The sequence below is a fragment of the Vipera berus genome, assembly GCF_964194415.1.
Source record: "Vipera berus genome assembly, chromosome: 3".
Lineage (NCBI taxonomy): Eukaryota > Metazoa > Chordata > Lepidosauria > Squamata > Viperidae > Vipera > Vipera berus.
In genome coordinates, this window is record NC_138204.1 from 124,791,713 (window position 1) to 124,809,421 (window position 17,709).

Consider the following 17,709-nt stretch of genomic DNA (forward strand, 5'->3'; position numbering starts at 1 on the left):
GAGTTGTCAGACGCCACATTGACCAACCCAGAAAGCGGTTTCCAGAACAGCCACTAAGCGAGGATTGCATCATAAGTCCCTCCCAAGGTCCCCAAACTGGCATCCAAGTCAGCCCATGCATAGACGCTGAAGACTCTCACAGCACAAGCAATGAGAAGTTGGCCGTAGAGGAGGGGAGTCTGGAAGTGCAACATGGATCCCCTGATGGAGCAAGCCAACCTGACTTTCACAACCGCTGTGCCAACTCTGCTGAACAGTCTGACTCTGAGGTGAGCCAACCTGGAAAGGCCAGCCAGAGAGCACCAAATCCTTCTGGCTCAAGTGCATCAAAGGACACTGGTCTGCCCAGCCCGGTGGGTAAGCTGGTAGACCAGAAAGTGACTGAACCCCTGAGGCGTACCACAAGGGCACGCAGTCCTCCTGCTTATTTAGCAGATTATATAGTAAAATAAAGGAACTATAATGTTGTATGTACTTGTGATAATTGTTGACTATGAGACTACTAAAACAATGATGGAGCTATAATATCATTAAACTGTCTTATTGTATTGTTAATGGAAACCTATTCATACTATTGTTAAATCTGGTAATTTGTTATTTTCATGCTTATTGTTGCTATGATGTTTGTTCATTCTAAGAGGGGAGGGGTGTTATGTATTGGGCTTAATTGTAACACCACGTGGTAAGCTGGAGCTAGCTAACGGCTCCCAGCAACTCAGACACCCCGTCTCCAGTGCTACTATTGGCTGCCCCTAGGTGGCAATGGGTTGCTTTAAACCTATTGGCTGCCACCTAGGGGCCAGGCTATAAATTGCTGCAGGCTGCAACTCAGTTCCTCAGTTCAGATCCTGCAAGCAAATAAACATGACCATTGCTGAACTCACTCGCCTCGTCTTCATTCCTGTGCAACGAACTCACTACACAACACGTAATACTCTCCAGATCCATAAATTGAAGATGTCTGTCTTTTTCTCTCCATGTCCTGCTTTCAGAGCCATACATTATCACTGGAAAGAAGAGTGCCTTAAGCTGTTATTGTTGAAAAACCCATAACCTAGATAAATAAATAGGTCTTATCTAGGTTTTTTATTGCCTTCCATCCTAAAATTAATCTCCACCTTACTTCTCTGTCACATTGTCCATCTTTATCTGTTCCCTTGGACCAAGGAATCAAAACTATCTACCATCTTCAGTTCTAGGCTGTCATTTGTAAGTTTTCTAAGTATGCAGGTTGACATTACCTTTGTATTCTTAAAAAAGGAAGAGGTTGAATTACGTGAAAAGAGGTCCCAGAGGCAGAGCTTTGTATGAAATAAAACAGAAAGATAAAAGGTTAAAGCTAACAGATAGTAAGGAAGAAGCGGAAAGCCAAAAGAATTTTAGAAAAGGAGATGGGCTGAAGATCTACTTCACAAAGAGTTTAGGAACAAGATTTCCTTCTGATACTGTTAGCTAAAAATTTTTAGTTCCTTTTTAATTACATTAATGCCAGACGCTTGGAGTTCTGCCCAAAAATTTAAGAAGGGCAATAAATGTTGTTAATATTCTATATTCTGAGATAAAACCTTAAAAAGAAGAGAGAGTAGAATTTTGGAGGTATCTGGCCTTGGCTACTTTTCAGAAGCCTTAAATACTCTTCATTTGTGTCTGTTGTTCCCAAATTCATTCAGCCAAAGCATTTATTTGATCCATTCATACTTGTTGAAAACCCCATATTTCGTGGGATTGAACAAAATGGTATTGTTTCCTCAATATATTGGGATAACTCATGCTATCCATTCCCTTTTTCCAGAATTGAATATTTCAAAATCACTGCCACAAGAGCAGAAGTCTCAACTTCTACAGCTTACCTATGATGGTTCCATAGACAATTGAGTCAGTCTATCTTATTTTTTGGTAGGGGGTGCGCTCAGGAAATGCAGAAATAACACACATCTCTCTTGCTATTAATGCACACATCAAAGTTTTGTTCCTTCCTTAAACTCACAAGGACTTTCTTGTTTTAGTGAGCAGACTCCCCCCTTACAACAGATGGCCCTAGATGTGGGTACACTTATACTTAAAAGCTGTCTGAAGTATTTGTAGATAATTTCCCCCCTTCTCTTGATTTCCACATTGACCTTTACAGAGTTTGTTTGAATATGCTCATTTTGTGACTTAGTACAAAATGTACTAGTGACTGATGCTTTTCATATAGTAATATTGCCAAGACAAAGGAAGACAGAAATGTGTCTATGTATATATACACCGGTATATATATATATTTCTGTCACACATGTTTTCAGGACAGAGAATATGTACGGAAACCACTTTCAGTACATTACACAGGCTCTCTATGTTGAAGATGTTTTCACTTGGGTCACTGGATTTCTTTCTGATTTATACATAGGAATCAAATGACAAAACCGAGAATGGAACTGTTCTAATTCAGCCCCACAGAATCAAAAGTAAGACTGGTGGAGCTAGAAAGCAACTTTCGGATGCCCAATTATAATATCTGCAGATGGTAGGCATCTAGCACAGTTGCTCTGCCACTGGAATGATTTGACGGCTCTGGCTGTCTCTACCTTGAGACAGCTGGCATGGCAGGCAGCTGGCAATACGTCTTCCTTGCAGGGTGGCCACGATTCAGCAGCTTCAGCTGCCACAGTGACTCCTGGGTAGAAAAAAAAATCCCTCTATTACGATAATAACTGCAACCTTCAAACTAAATTATCTGTATACAGAGAAAAGGTGAAAAAGGCATTTGTTCTGAAATGTTGAAAATTTGTCATGGTGGATGAGAAAAATCCATACAATAATCCTCCAAGGGCTGTAAGGTATGTTACCCATTAAAGTCCTTACAGGATTATTTTACAGATTTTTAGCCTGCCTTTCAGGGCATAATGACCATTTGCTCCATGTAACTATTTCCTTTATGTGGAAATTTAGTGTGTCAGGAATTTTAGCTACAAACCTTATCTCTGATGTGCTAATTTTCTGTAGCAGAATGTAGGGTTGTTGTTTTTTTAAGCGGGAAGATTAATTATGATTAGCTATTCTCTTGGAAATACTATAGGTTAGCAGTAAATGTATCTCATCATTCTTTTAACTCTGGCTCAGCTACCATTCTCCTTCATGGATTACTGCCTTGTTGTGGCGAAGGGGCTTGCATAATTCAATGAAGCTATGAGCTATGCCATGCAGGGCCACCCAAGACGGACAGGTCATAGCAGAGAGTTCTGACAAAACGTGATCCACTGGAGAACGAAATGGCAACCCACTCCAGTATCTTTGCCATGAAAACCCCATGGACAGTAACAAAAGGAAAAAAAGATATGATGCTAGAAGATGAGCCCCTCAGGTTGGAAGGCATCCAATATGCTACTGGGGAAGAGCAGAGGGCTAGTACTAGTAGCGCCAGAAAGAATGAAGTGACTGGGCCAAAGCCGAAAGGACGCTCAGCTGTGGATGTATCTGGTGGTGAAAGGAAAGTCTGATGCTGTAAAGATTTTTTCTCCATAGGAACTGGAATGTAAGATCCATGAATCAAGGAAAGCTGGACGTGGTCAAACAAGAGATGACAAGACTGAACATCGACATCTTAGGAATCAGCGAACTAAAATGGACAGGAATGGGTGAATTTAATTCAGATGACAATCAGGTATACTACTGCGGGCAAGAATCCCTCAGAAGAAATGGAGTAGCCTTCATAGTCAATAAAAGAGTAGGAAAAGCAATACTGGAATACAATCCTCAAAATGACAGAATGATCTCAGTTCAAATCCAAGGCAAATCATTCAATATCACAGTAGTCCAAGTCTATGCCCCAACCACCAGTGATAAAATTGACCAGTTCTACGAAGCCCTACAGCACCTTATAGAACTAACACCAAAAAATGATGTCCTTATCATCATGGGGTATTGGAATGCTAAAGTAGGAAGCCAAATGATAACTGGAATAACAGGCAAGTTTGGCCTTGGAGTACAAAATGAAGCAGGGCACAGGTTGATAGAATTTTGTCAAGAGAATACGATGGTCATAGCAAACACTATTTTCCAACAACCCAAGAGACAGCTCTACACATGGACATCACCAGACGGTCAACATAGAAATCAGATTGACTATGTGCTCTGCAGCCAAAGATGGAGAAGCTCTATACAGTCTGTAAAAACAAGACCAGGAGCTGACTGTGGCTCAGACCATGAGCTTCTCATTGCAAAATTTAGGCTTAAACTGAAGAAAGCAGGGAAAAGCACTAGTCCACTCAGATATGAACTAAATCATATCCCGGACGAATATACAGTACAGGTGACAAATAGATTTAAGAAATTAGATCTGATAGACAGAGTGCCTGAAGAACTATGGACGGAGGTTCGCAAAATTGTACAAGAAGTAGCAAAACCATCCCAAAGAAAAAGAAATGCAAGAAAGCAAAATGGCTGTCTGAGGAAGCTTTGCAAATAGCTGAGGACAGGAGGGAAGTGAGCGACAAGGGAGAAAAAGAAAGATACACCCAATTGAATGCAGAATTCCAGAGAAGAGCTAGAAGAGATAAGAATGCCTTCTTAAATGAACAGTGCAAAGAAATAGAAGAAAACAATAGAATAGGGAGGACTAGAGATCTCTTCAAGAAAATTGGAGAGATGAAGGGAACGTTTCATGCAAAAATGAGCATGATAAAGGACCAAAATGGCAGGGATCTAACAGAGGCAGAAGAGATTAAGAAGACGTGGCAAAATTACACAGAAGAACTATACAAGAACGAGCTTAACGTCCCTGATAACCACAATGAGGTGGTCATTGACCTCGAGCCAGACATCCTAGAATGTGAAGTGAAATGGGCCTTAGGAAAGCTGAGCAACAACAAAGCTAGTGGAGGTGACAGTATTCCAGCTGAGCTATTCAAAATCTTAAAAGACGATGCAGTAAAAGTGCTACACTCAATTTGCCGGCAAATTTGGAAAACTCAACAGTGGCCACAGGATTGGAAAAGATCAGTTTACATTCCAATTCCAAAGAAAGGCAGTGCCAAAGAATGTTCAAACTATTGCACCATGGCACTCATTTCACATGCTAGTAAAGTTATGCTTAAAATCCTACAAGCTAGACTCCAGCAGTATGTAGATCGAGAACTACCAGAAGTACATGCAGGATTTCGAAGAGGCAGAGGAACTAGAGATCAAATTGCTAACATACGCTGGATCATGGAGAAAGCTAGAGAGTTCCAGAAAAACATCTACTTCTGCTTCATTGACTATGCTAAAACATTTGATTGTGTGGATCACAACAAACTGTGGCAAGTTCTTAAAGAGATGGGAGTACCAGACCATCTTATTTGTCTCTTGAGAAACCTATATGCAGGTCAAGAAGCAACAGTGAGAACTGGACACAGAACCACTGATTGGTTCAAAATTGGGAAAGGAGTCCGGCAAGGCTGTATACTGTTACCCTGCTTGTTTAACTTATATGCAGAGCGCATCATGAGAAAGGCAGGGCTAGATGAATCAAAAGTTGGAATTAAGATTGCCGGGAGAAATATCAACAACCTAAGATATGCAGATGATACCACTCTAATGGCAGAAAGTGAAGAGGAACTAAAGAGCCTCTTGTTACTAGTGAAGAAGGAGAGTGCAAAAGTTGGGTTGAAACTAAACATTTTAGAAAACCAAGATCATGGCATCCAGCCCTCTCAATTCCTGGCAAATAGATGGGGAAGAAATGGAGGTAGTGACAGATTTTATTTTCCTGGGCTCCAAGATCACCGTAGATGGGAACTGCAGCCAAGAAATTAAAAGACTCTTGCTCCTGGGGAGGAAAGCCATGGCAAATCTAGACAGCACACTAAAAAGCAGAAACATCACCGTGCCAACAAAAGTGTGTATAGTCAAGGCTATGGTCTTCCCAGTTGCAATGTATGGCTGTGAAATTTGGACCATAAGAAAGGCTAAGCGCCAAAGAATTGAGGCCTTTGAACTATGGTGCTGGAGAAGACTCCTGCAAGTCCCTTGGACTGCAAGGTGATCAAACCGGTCAGTCCTAGAGGAGATCAACCCTGACTGCTCTTTAGAAAGCCAGATCCTGAAGTTGAAACTCAAATACTTTGGCCACCTAATGAGAAGGAAGGACTCACTAGAGAAGAGCCTAATGCTGGGAAAGGTTGAGGACAAGAGAAGAAGGGGACGACAGAGAATGAGGTGGCTGGATGGAGTCACTGAAGCAGTAGGCGTGAGCCTAAATGGACTCCAGAAGATGGTAGAGGACAGGAAGGCCTGGAGGAACATTGTCCATGGGGTCGCGATGGGTCGGACACAACTTCACAACTAACAACAACAACAACAACAACTACCATTATTTTTTTTCTGAACTGTAATATGAGAAATTATATGAAAATGAACAGAAAATATGTTTTTTTATTATTAAAATTGGAAGAAATGCATCAAATACATATGCCTTATTCTGAAGTCACATTAAACCAACATTTAACATAATAAGAATGAGCCATAAAGACTTGTACACCTTTCATTTAGGAAGATTTCAGAAATATTCACTTTTCAATTGAGTTAACCGTGATTTGTCATCTGACCTCATAATTTATTTGAAAGAAAGTTCTTGATTAGAAGTCTTCTATTCACTGGTGAATTATAGCATCTTCATTTCATCACCATCCCTTCCCTGCAATGCTGAAATCTGTGTCCTTATTACTTTCATTCTGGCCTAACAATGGTTGGGTGATTCTACAAGACAATATAAGTAACTTATATAGTATAAGGGAAAGGACTGTAAGTTGTGAAACCAAATCATTCAAAGCAACCATCATGCAGACAATATATAAAATATAGTTAGCTGAAAGCAAAAGCACAATCTTTGGAGTTTCCCGTGGTCTTGCTGGATTGATGGGATTGTGTAAGCCATTACTTCCCAAACGTTTTTCCTTCATTACCCAAAACTGCTTATCAGAAAGTCATTTTTACCACTTACCAGAATGTCTTTGTTATGTTTAGATAATGGGTTTATTATTATTACTCAAAGAAAACTACTTCTACCCAATTTTGGGTATTTAGCTAAATTTGGGAGGAACTGGTATAATCTAAATATTTGCTCCACCTTGTTGTTATACCCAAAAAACAGTACTTGCATATTTGCTTATTTATTTGTTTATTTGATAGAAATGGCCACCCCCACCCCCCATAGCAATAATTGGGCAGCATACAAAAATTAAAACCATAAAATTAAACCAGGAGTCTAGATAACAAATGCCCAAGGTTGAAAAATGTACAACAGAAAAAAATAACTAAAAATAATCAATTAACCAAATTTGCTTAATTTCCTTGCCCAGATGCTCAGTGGGAGACATCTTAGCAGGCTACATGAAAAACAGAACAATATCTGCTACGAACTCAAATACTAAGCAAGAGTACTTACCGTACTTAGTATTTGAGCATGTATTCATAACTGCAGATCATAATTGCAGATGTAAGAAAACCTGGCGAGGCCATGTGGTTTTGGCAACCAACAGCATGACAGTTGCAAGGTCTGTTTGTAATTCTTTTTCTTTTCTTTTGGTTCATTACTCATTGCACTCTTAGCTAAATCTTAGCTAAAAAGTGTGGAAACAACATTTAATTCTCTGTCAGTGTGTGTACATATTACATTCTTTAATTCTGCAACTTGATGTAGGAGTTTTCCCCTCAATGCTTTTCTTGCCCAGTAAGTCCTTCAAGAAAGTAATGACTATACCTGTCTTTCTGCATATAAATAATCTTATTAAACACACACACACACACACACACACACAAACCACTCTGCTATATAAGCACTCAAAGGAGCCTTATAATGCATTAAAATTATTATGGTTAAAGTACCAGCCTAGAAAGCAGGAAACTGTGAGTTCTAGGCTTCCCTTCGTCACAAAAGCTGGCTGGGTAATTTTGGGCGAGGACCAAAGTTAAGTGAGGACCTCTTAGGAACCCCATCATCTGCCAATTTCCCCTTTGCCTTTGCTTGTGAAGAGCTGGCAGAGTATGTTGCAACTTGTAATTATGTGACACAGGGACTCTTCGATGTTGTAATTGCAAGCTAGGTGCCAAGTGCCCAGATAACAATCATGTAACTGCAGGGACGCTGCAACAACCCTAAGTACAATGTCCCATCGTAACTACCATTCATTCAGTATTGTCATATATTTGACGGGCACTGAATAAGTGGTTGTTAAATGAGGACCACTTGTAAATTCAATTTAACAGTTAAAAGCTTGATGAAACAGATATCTTTTTGCCCACTCTCTTAAATCCTGGGAGAAGGTTCTTGAGAACATTCATTAGCTAGAACAGTGATGGCGAACCTTTTAGAGACCGAGTGCCCAAAACCGCTTTGCCCCTGCCCCATCCCCACCTCTCCTGCCCGCAGGGCGACCCACCGCCTCCATGGCCCACCACACCGGATCGCCCAGGCAGTCCAGCAGCGTTATGGTGGCCACACCCTCTGTACGTGCCCCGCAGTATCATCAGCACGCGATGGGGTGCGAGGGCAGAGTCTTGTCCTTGCTGCCCAGCTGTCATGTCCTTGACTGCGCTGCTCCGTGCAGGCTGCGCCCAGGGCACTGCTGGTGAGGAGGGGGCCACATGGGGTGGTGGAGCTGGGGCAATGGCGTGCGTGCCCACAGAGAGGGCTCTGAGTGCCACCTCTGGCACGTGTGCCATAGGTTTGCCACCACTGAGCTAGAAGCAAGACAGGAGAAAGCCATTTTTTGCATACCAGATAGCAAAGCTTCTGGCAGGAGAAATTCCATCAAAAGGCCCTGTCCTGGTGCTCTAAACATACCAGTTGGTACTGACAGAAGAGAATATATGTAGCTGAGGGTTGAACTATGGAATCCTTGGTGCTCTCTGAGCTTGGTGGTTTTCATGGAGACATTTCATTACTAAACTACATAATATGAGTGCACTGATGGTGTTACCTACCTTGGCAATGAAACATCTGCAAGCAAACAACCAGGTTCAGAGAGCACCAGGGACCCCTCATAGCAGTTGGTTGATTCATAATGGGAGAGGTGGTCCCTCCGACAGCACAAGTCCATATGAAAGTAGATGGTTCCTTAGACAACCTGGTCATAAGATGTTTAAAGCTTTATAAATTAAGAATACCAATTTAAAATTAGTTTGAGCTAATTCATAATTAGAACATAACCGATAGTACAGTTGTTTGTACATGTATACAAAAAGAGCCTCCCCTGCATATCTTAAGAGTATGTATTGGCTGCAATCAGCAATACATTAAGCCTCTCACAATTATCCAGGTTTGACATTATCAGTGCAAGGACAATTGTGCTAAGCTGTGCTTGTCCAAGAAAAGTTGCCAAAAACAAGGTGCTCTTGATCAGTGAGGTAAGTTGGACCTGTAATTATTTATATAATGACTATCTGTTATCTTAAATAAGATCACTGGAATTTATTCTTTTCTCCTTTGGTTTCCAGAAGAGGAATTTGACTGTGGATGGCCATTTTGGTTCCTGGTCAGAGTGGAAACCTTGTACACATGTAGATGGATCAAGTGTAGGCATTTGCCTCTGTAAAACACGTTTATGTGACAATCCAGTTCCAAAATGTGGGGGTCGCCAGTGTGAAGGGTCAAGTATTGAGATTGTTAACTGCTCTAGGTATGTAAAAAGTAAAATAAACATTGTAATATTGAATTGTTGGGAAAGTATTCCTAAATCCTGATCATTGTTGACAATAGAGCCACTTCAGATTTTATATGTTTAAGGTAAGCCAGTGTAACGCAATATATTACATGCATTGTACGTTTGACAACAAGTAATTTTAGTTGCAGCTGGTGATAAAGTGTGCCACTTACAAGTGTTCCAAATGTAACAGTAAGCACAAAAATGCTTCAATTCCCACTTTTAGTGCAGGATAAAATATAGATCTTGCAACCAATTTGATCCAGTCTTACTTTACAGTTATATTCAGATTCTGCCTTTTCTGGATTAACAGTCAGTTCTAGACCCCAAACTAAACACACACACACACACACACACACACACACCAGAATCCATAGAAGATTGTCACAAAGCAAACTTTTGGTGGGAGCTGATATATATTTAATTCTTTTGTTGATCATCATTGTTCTTGCTCCAGGTACCCTACAGAGACTTTTTTCCCCTGGGGAACTCAACTATCTCTTTGGACATGTGTTATGTACTGGGCTCATTAGTAATACCACGTGGGTTGGTGGAGCAGCTAACGGCTCTCCAGCAACCCAGACTACAAGTCTCCAGTGCTACAATTGGCTATCCCTAGGCGGCAATGGTTGCTTCAAACCTATTGGCTGCCACCTAGGGGCTAGACTATATATTGCGGCTAGTTACAGCCATTTGTTCAGTTCAGATTCTGCACGAAATAAACTATGAGTTTCCCTGTACTCAGTTACCTTGTCTTCATTTCTGTGGCAAAGAACTCGCTACTTAGCAACATGCACACCTAGAAATTACTGAGCATGATCTATTGTTCTTACAGAAATGGAGGGTGGACTCCATGGTCATCTTGGTCTCCTTGCAGCACTTCTTGTGGAATAGGCTTTCAAGTACGTCAACGTTCCTGCAATAACCCAAGCCCTCGCCATGGAGGCCGTGTATGTGTTGGGCAGAACCGTGAAGAGAGGTAACAGGCTAATATCTCCATCATTTGATTCCCCTTTGTTTGTATCTGTGTTACCATGTTGTATTTCTTTAATGTCACTTATCCTTTGTATAATTTGCTGCTTCCATTCTTGGCAAATAGAAAATAAATTCCTGAAGAAGTCATCCTTTAACTGAGTAATCTTAGATTATTGTTGGCTCATCTCCAGCCTTCCTCTTTTAGGTATTAAGAAGGTGCTAGACTTGTAATTAAAAAGAAAACTATTGGGCTGGATTATTATCTGGACTCTTTTTAGTACCAAACCCACACTGATCATTCTTGTGGATGATCTGTATTAAAAATTGTTATTGGATAGTGCTTCTCTTCTTATCCCACTGGATTTCTCAGCAACTTTGGATACCCATCAGTCATGATCAATCCATCAATCAATGAACTGCTTCTGAGGGCTCATAGTGAGAGGCAGCGTTTTACAGTGGTGCTGCTAACTGAACTTATCTTACAAGGTATAGAAAAAATAAATAAAATCAAAATAATTAAAATTAAACAGACAAAATTAAAATTACACAAAAATAAAATTGAAGAAAACACTTTTTAGACTTACATATTAAAGTGGAGATCATCGATGTTGGAAAATATAAAATATGGAGTTATTCTGATCTGGAAATCTGCAAATGAATGGGGGAAAAGCATCCATCAGAATATACAAAATTAATGCAAGAAGATGGTATCGATCTGATTCCACTGGTTTGCCAATCAGGAGTTGCCCCAATTTAGTATTACCAGCTACCCAAAACCAAACTCAAATGATATAATTTTAAAGGCAAATTATTGCATTCATTCATGGATGAAACGAGCTGATATTAACAATGATTTTCAAAGTTAATCCAGAGATAAATAACTACTTTGCAACACATAGATAAAACAAATCAAAATTTTCTAACACACTCCCTGATTAAACTTTTTCCTATTCTTATAGAAAATAATGTAAGTGTAAAGAAGTAATTACCTGGAAATTTCTTTTTCTTGGAATTAAACAGAGACTGAAGGAGAATTAATGTCAGTTTTAAAGGAAGAAAACATTTTTCATTTCTGGGAATGAAGGTGTTGAAAGATTTGATTGCATCTAGATGCTAGAATTCAGCCTGCGAGAAAAGTGTGTATTTTCTGTTCAGATGCTGTCTGTCATTAGAGGGCCAGCTGTGATTGTCAGACCCAGACCTGAAGATTTTATTTTACAATTTAAGCACTATACGCTGCTCACCAGATGTCTATGAGCATACATACATGTATTTTTTAGAGCAGAGAAAAGGGCAAAAATGCCACAAGAATAACAACCATGTGCTCATTTAGGGTGTTTTAGCCGTGCAGCTTAAGAAAAATGTGAATAAACACAACTGTAATTTGGAAAGACATAAAGTAAAGAGATGTTTTTCAAAATGTAGATGTGAGAAGAAGCCAATGAAAACAAACGCTTACGAATTTTAGGACCTTCCTTACACGTCATGCATTCTGAGCGTGGTGTTAGCATGCTACATGTAACGCTGAGCTGGAATACAGACAACAGTAGGGGGACTTGCAAGGGAGTCCATTAATTCCAGGTGCTAGCTTACCTCAGACAAAACTGGAATTCAGTTGTGGTTGTGATATGCTGGCCAGAAAAAGCCAGACTGATTAATACTGTCCTTACCATAGGTAGAGAACACTGTATTGCATTTAACCTAGATATGACTAAAGCTGGTAACTCACCCTACACTTTATATTATTAAGAAAGTTGTTTGACACCCTTGATTGACCAAACCCTGATGGATGATAGAACTCAGTATTTGTGGGCCCATCTGGAAAAAGAACGGCTAAATGGTAAAGAAACAACAAATGAAAAAAAAGAATTTGTTGTGTCTATGAAACTAAGGGAGTAGGAAGGATGTAATAGATCTTAATGAAGTTTAGTCTGATCATGCAGAATGGAGTTGATGGGTAAATGCAGGGAAAAGTGTAGGTTTAATTATGAATGCAAAATATATGTAAAAAATACAAACTGTTACCATTTGGGTTGCAAGTACATCTGAAAATAGCAATTCTTAAGTGAAGATAGCCGGTGTACAGTGATAAAGAAGGAATGCTAGAGGTGTTTGGGGGAAATTGTGCAATCTAAAAGAATGAAATCTGTTGTTGGGGGGAGCTCATTCTTCTGGGTGACATGAATAGATTAGTTGGAACAAGAGAAGACAAATGGTCATTTGGAGTTCCATTATGAATATGTTTGGAGCTGCTAACAAAAAAATCTGTTTCATATATGTGGTTTAAGTATTAATCTGTTCATACAGATACATGGAAAAGCAGATTTATAAAACTAAAAGCAGATTTGATAATTTACAATGAAGGTTCATAGAATTAGTTAAAATTATAATAGCGAAGAAGGGTTATAAATGTGGGATCTTTAGGGGAAAATGCACATAGAAAAAACTCTCTGGAGTGTGAGTAGGATGATTGAAAGGAAAGTATGGATCCTATATGAATAAGTATTAGAAAACACATTAATTTCCCATCAAAATGGGTGAAAAATGGAAATAAGAAAAGAGAGTGTGGAAACCGCTTGGAATAAAGAACAGTTAATTTGTATTGTAATAATGTACGATGTATTGTAAAAAGTTGTTTTGAAGATAAGTGAAGAGAATTAAAGAGGTTTCCAGTACATTGAATAAAATTAAAAATAAAACAGATGAAGTGATGTAAAAAAAAGAAAAATGATAAAATTGAAATGAGGGAACGTTGGAAAGAGTATTTTAGAGATCTCCATAGGAATCATAGCATTGTGGCAAAGATCAGAACTAGAAAAAAAATGGTAAGTATTAGCCTCTGACCAAAAAGTAGTGGAAACTATAGATTAACTAAACAAGTGCTGTGAGAAATGATAAAAATAGCAAGTGTGTTAATCAGTTTAGCCTATTCAACACCATCCTCTCTTTCATTTGGAGATGGATTGGTCATATACAGAATGAATGAAAATAAAGTCAACAGGTGTGTGAGAAAAGGGCAAACGTCTTCCAAAAGAGAGTGGTGGGGAAGTAAAGAATAAAAGGAACTGATAACTGAATAATTGCCATTTTATGAATTTCAGCATCATATTACCATTTTTATTATGACTGGTGTGATTCAGCCATTGGTTCATTGTCACCAGTTGCACACCAGTTTGAGAATCGTGGTGAAAATATTGATATCCATAAATTTGGATTGATTCATAAGGGGAAATTAGGCAAATCCATGACTATGAAGAGCTGTCACAATGCATATATTACTTTTATAAGGAAGATGGCAAACTTCATACATATTGCTGATATAAACATGTGTTTATGCCCTTCCTAATGTTTCTATTTAGGATTGCTGATTTCCTGGTCCATGATTTACTTGGGCAAATGAGGAACAGTGAGTCAATAACCTGATCTATCCCAAAATAAAAATTTGCTCTTTCTGCCGTGATCTGAAAACCTACTTATTTGAACAGGCCGGCCTGGTCTAAGGGTTTGGGGTATTTTTAACTATTTATTGTTAGGGCTAAATTAATTTAATCTTACTTTTAACTTTTGTATGTAGTACTTTTATTGCCCTGTACACCGCCCTGAGTCCTTTGGGAGAAGGGCGGTATAGAAATTCAATTAAATAAATAAAATAAATAAATAAAATGCATGGAGAGAAGAATCACTCATCCAGGTTTATTATTTTGCTCAAGGACCACACTTTACACCTGCTGCTGTTAAGTTGTTTGCAGCTAAGGCCTGAATAAAACTATTATAGAGTTCAGCTAGGACCAAACTAAATATGTAAAAAGCAGGTGCATCCTGAATACAGTACTTTGTAGGAAGCAGGAGTCAATAAACCTGAATCCAGTCCAGTCCTCAACTTTCCCCAACTAAGCCCAACATTTCTGTTGCTAAGGATGACAGTTAAGTGAGGTTTGCCACATTTTTTATGATCTTTCATGCCACAATTGTTAAGTAAAATCATTGCAATTGTTGTTTTTTTGGGGGGTGGGGTTACTTCTTAATTAACAACAGTTAAGTATATAGTTTCGATAATTCTATTTGTCATTTTAGTTGCCTTATCGTAAATCCTGTTACCGTGTTTATTTCAGCTTATTTCTCCCCCCAAATTCTAAATATGCTTACAAGTGACAAGCTTTTCAACATTTAACTATATTTACATTGGTGGATTTAATTCTGTTTTTTCCATATAGACCCTCTCATGGTTTTATATTTCTTAATAAGTAAAAAAGTAGAAAGAGAAAAGAAAAGAGAAAGAAAAAAAAGAAGAAAAAAAGAAAAAGAAAAAAAGAAAAAGAAAGAAAAGGGAAACAAGAAAAAGAGACAAGAGCACTGAGATACAAAAAATAACATATAACTTAAAATATGTATCCCTCCTAATTTAATATATATTTATTCCCTCAATTTCTTATTCTTTTTTACCATATCTAAGAATGTATTTAATCTATTTAAACTTTAAGCATTCCATTCAATAGTTCTAATCATCTAATCCTTTAACTCTCATTCAAAGCACATTTTTTATGCTTTTCTTATCGTCACATTTAAATAACTAAAACATTTGCTTTTGTTTAAATCATTTCAACTTTTTTCAGAAGGAAAAAAAACATATTATATTAGTTAAGGGGGAAAAAATTCATCCCTCTAAGAGTAGTATATTTCAAAGTTTTTCCATTTCTTTAGCCATATTCAAACAAATGTTTCTTTTTAAAGTATTCTTTCTGATAAGCTCCATCTTCTATTTTCTGAATTTCCATTTTAGTCTTTTTTCTCTGGCCGTTGCCTTTCTTAATCAATTTGTTTTGCTGCATCATTTGTTTCCCTGTAAGGGATTTTTTCTCATTCTTTTCCTTATCTTCAAAGTTGCTTAGACGTGTTGAAATATTTCCCATTTGGATTAAATCATAATTTTTTATTTTATATGGTTCCATCTTCAAGTCTCTATCCTCAAAATTATGTTTAGTCATCTCTACTGTATTTTCCTGGGAAATTTCTTGGAGTGAAATTAAGATGAAAATAAGTTGACTCATGCTCTCAAGGTTATTCTGCATTTCCTTGTAATTTAAAGTCATTGTCCTTTGAAATTTTTGCCGCTTATCATATGTTTCCTTTTGTGAAGTGATCATTTTATACGGTTCCATCTTTAAGTCTTATCCTCAGAATTTTGTTCAGTCATCTCTACTGTATTTTCCTGGGAAATTTCTTGGAGTGAAATTAAGTTGGAAATAAATTGATTCATCCTCTCAAGGTTACTCTGCATTTCCTTGTAGTTTAAAGTCATTGTCCTTTGAAATTTTTGCCGCTTATCATATGTTTCCTTTTGTGAAGGGATCATTTTATACGGTTCCATCTTTAAGTCTTATCCTCAGAATTTTGTTCAGTCATCTCTACTGTATTTTCCTGGGAAATTTCTTGGAGTGAAATTAAGTTGGAAATAAGTTGATTCATGCTCTCGAAGTTATTCTGGATTTCTATGTAATTTAAAATCATTGTCCTTTGAAATTGTTGTCACTTATCATATGTTTCCTTTTGTGAAGTATTCATTGCTTCAGCTTTGTTACTCTCACTTTGTTTACACAGCTGCATTTTCTAAAATCATTCCAATTGTTAAGTTAGCAACATAGCTGTTAAGTGAATTTGGCTTCCCCGTTGACTTTGTTTGTCAGAAGGACACAAAAGATGATCACATGACCCCGGGACATTATAACCATCATCCAAATTTTGATCATGTGACCATAGAGAAGCTCCAGTGGTCGTAAATGTGAAAAAACAGTCATAAGTCACTTTAATTATTGATGTAACTTCAAACAGTTGCTAAATGAATGGTTGTAAGTCAAGCACAGTTTTATTTATTAGCTGAAACTAATTCACAATTCTGTTGGACCAGTCCACTTTTCAGTATGTGTGCGTGTCTGTGCATGCACACTGAGTCATTATTGATTCTGGCGACAACCTGGACTAGTCCCTGTAGTTGAACCTCAGTGTGGATAGTCAGAAATGGCTCAGGATCAGCATTAACCATTGGTATTAGGATGTACATGCCATGTCAGATATTATATTTTTCTCTTATTTGACAGAGCTCTGTAAGAGAAGTTATAATTCTTACATCCCTTTTGGATAATTTTATTTTCAAATGTGCATGTGTATATATGCATGTGTATCTATATGATATATATGTGTGTGCATGTGTGTCTGTGTTTTATTTGTATTTTATACTGCTATTTCAAAGTTTATTCAGATTGCTAAGTTCAATTTTTCCTTGTGGCATATTTGTTGCCTAAGCAAGCCCATTAGTGTATTTGATATAATATATTATGCAATGCAATGCAATGCAATGCTATGCAATGCAATGCAATGCAATGCAATGCAATGCAATACAATACAACATATTGTCTTTTAACCATTTTTTTGTCTGCATGTGCTTTTCTTGGCTATCTTGACATTGTAAATTTGGATTTCAATAATTTGGATACCTGAATACCAATTCTCTTCTGATGATTAATTAGTTAAGTTTTTTTGGCAAGATTTAAAAAGTGGTTTGCCATTGCCTCCTTCCTAGGGCTGAGAGAGAGAGACTGGCCTAGGGTCACCCAACTGACTTCACGCCTAAAACAGGACTAGAATTTAGTCTTCTGGCTTCTAGCCTAGTGCTGTAACTACTACACCAAACCCGTTCTTGTTTCACCTAATACTCAAAGGCAGTTGAACTATTACAGCTTTTCTAGTGATGCTATTTTACCATTAGGGCCAGATCAAGCTAAATTAACTTTAAGACAGAGGATTTAAGAAAAAGAAGATCACACTGCTGCCCTCCCATAGAATGTATTTATAAATAATCAAATTTTAACTTCCAAACCAGCTTCATACTTATTCCAATATTTTACTTCTACATTTAAGAGTTTTAAATAAAGCCTGTTTTAATGCCCTCCCCAAATCTGATTTAGAAGGGTAATATAAGAACATTCCTTCTGAAGTACAATATTATCCCTGTACCATAGGTGTAATAGAAACCACAGCTCATTTTTTTTCTTTATTGTCAGCATTATAGTGTCAC

At 38.0% G+C, this 17,709-nt stretch overlaps 1 protein-coding gene across 1 annotated transcript in view; it reads left to right on the top strand.

Moving 5' to 3' along the window:
- SEMA5A (semaphorin 5A) overlaps positions 1-17,709 on the top strand; it is a 209,796-nt gene that overhangs the window by 164,376 nt on the left and 27,711 nt on the right. The window contains exons 13-14 of the mRNA XM_081324008.1: positions 9,457-9,638; positions 10,498-10,641. Of these exons, the coding sequence (XP_081180134.1) occupies positions 9,457-9,638; positions 10,498-10,641 (326 nt within the window). The remainder of the gene's footprint in view (positions 1-9,456; positions 9,639-10,497; positions 10,642-17,709) is intronic.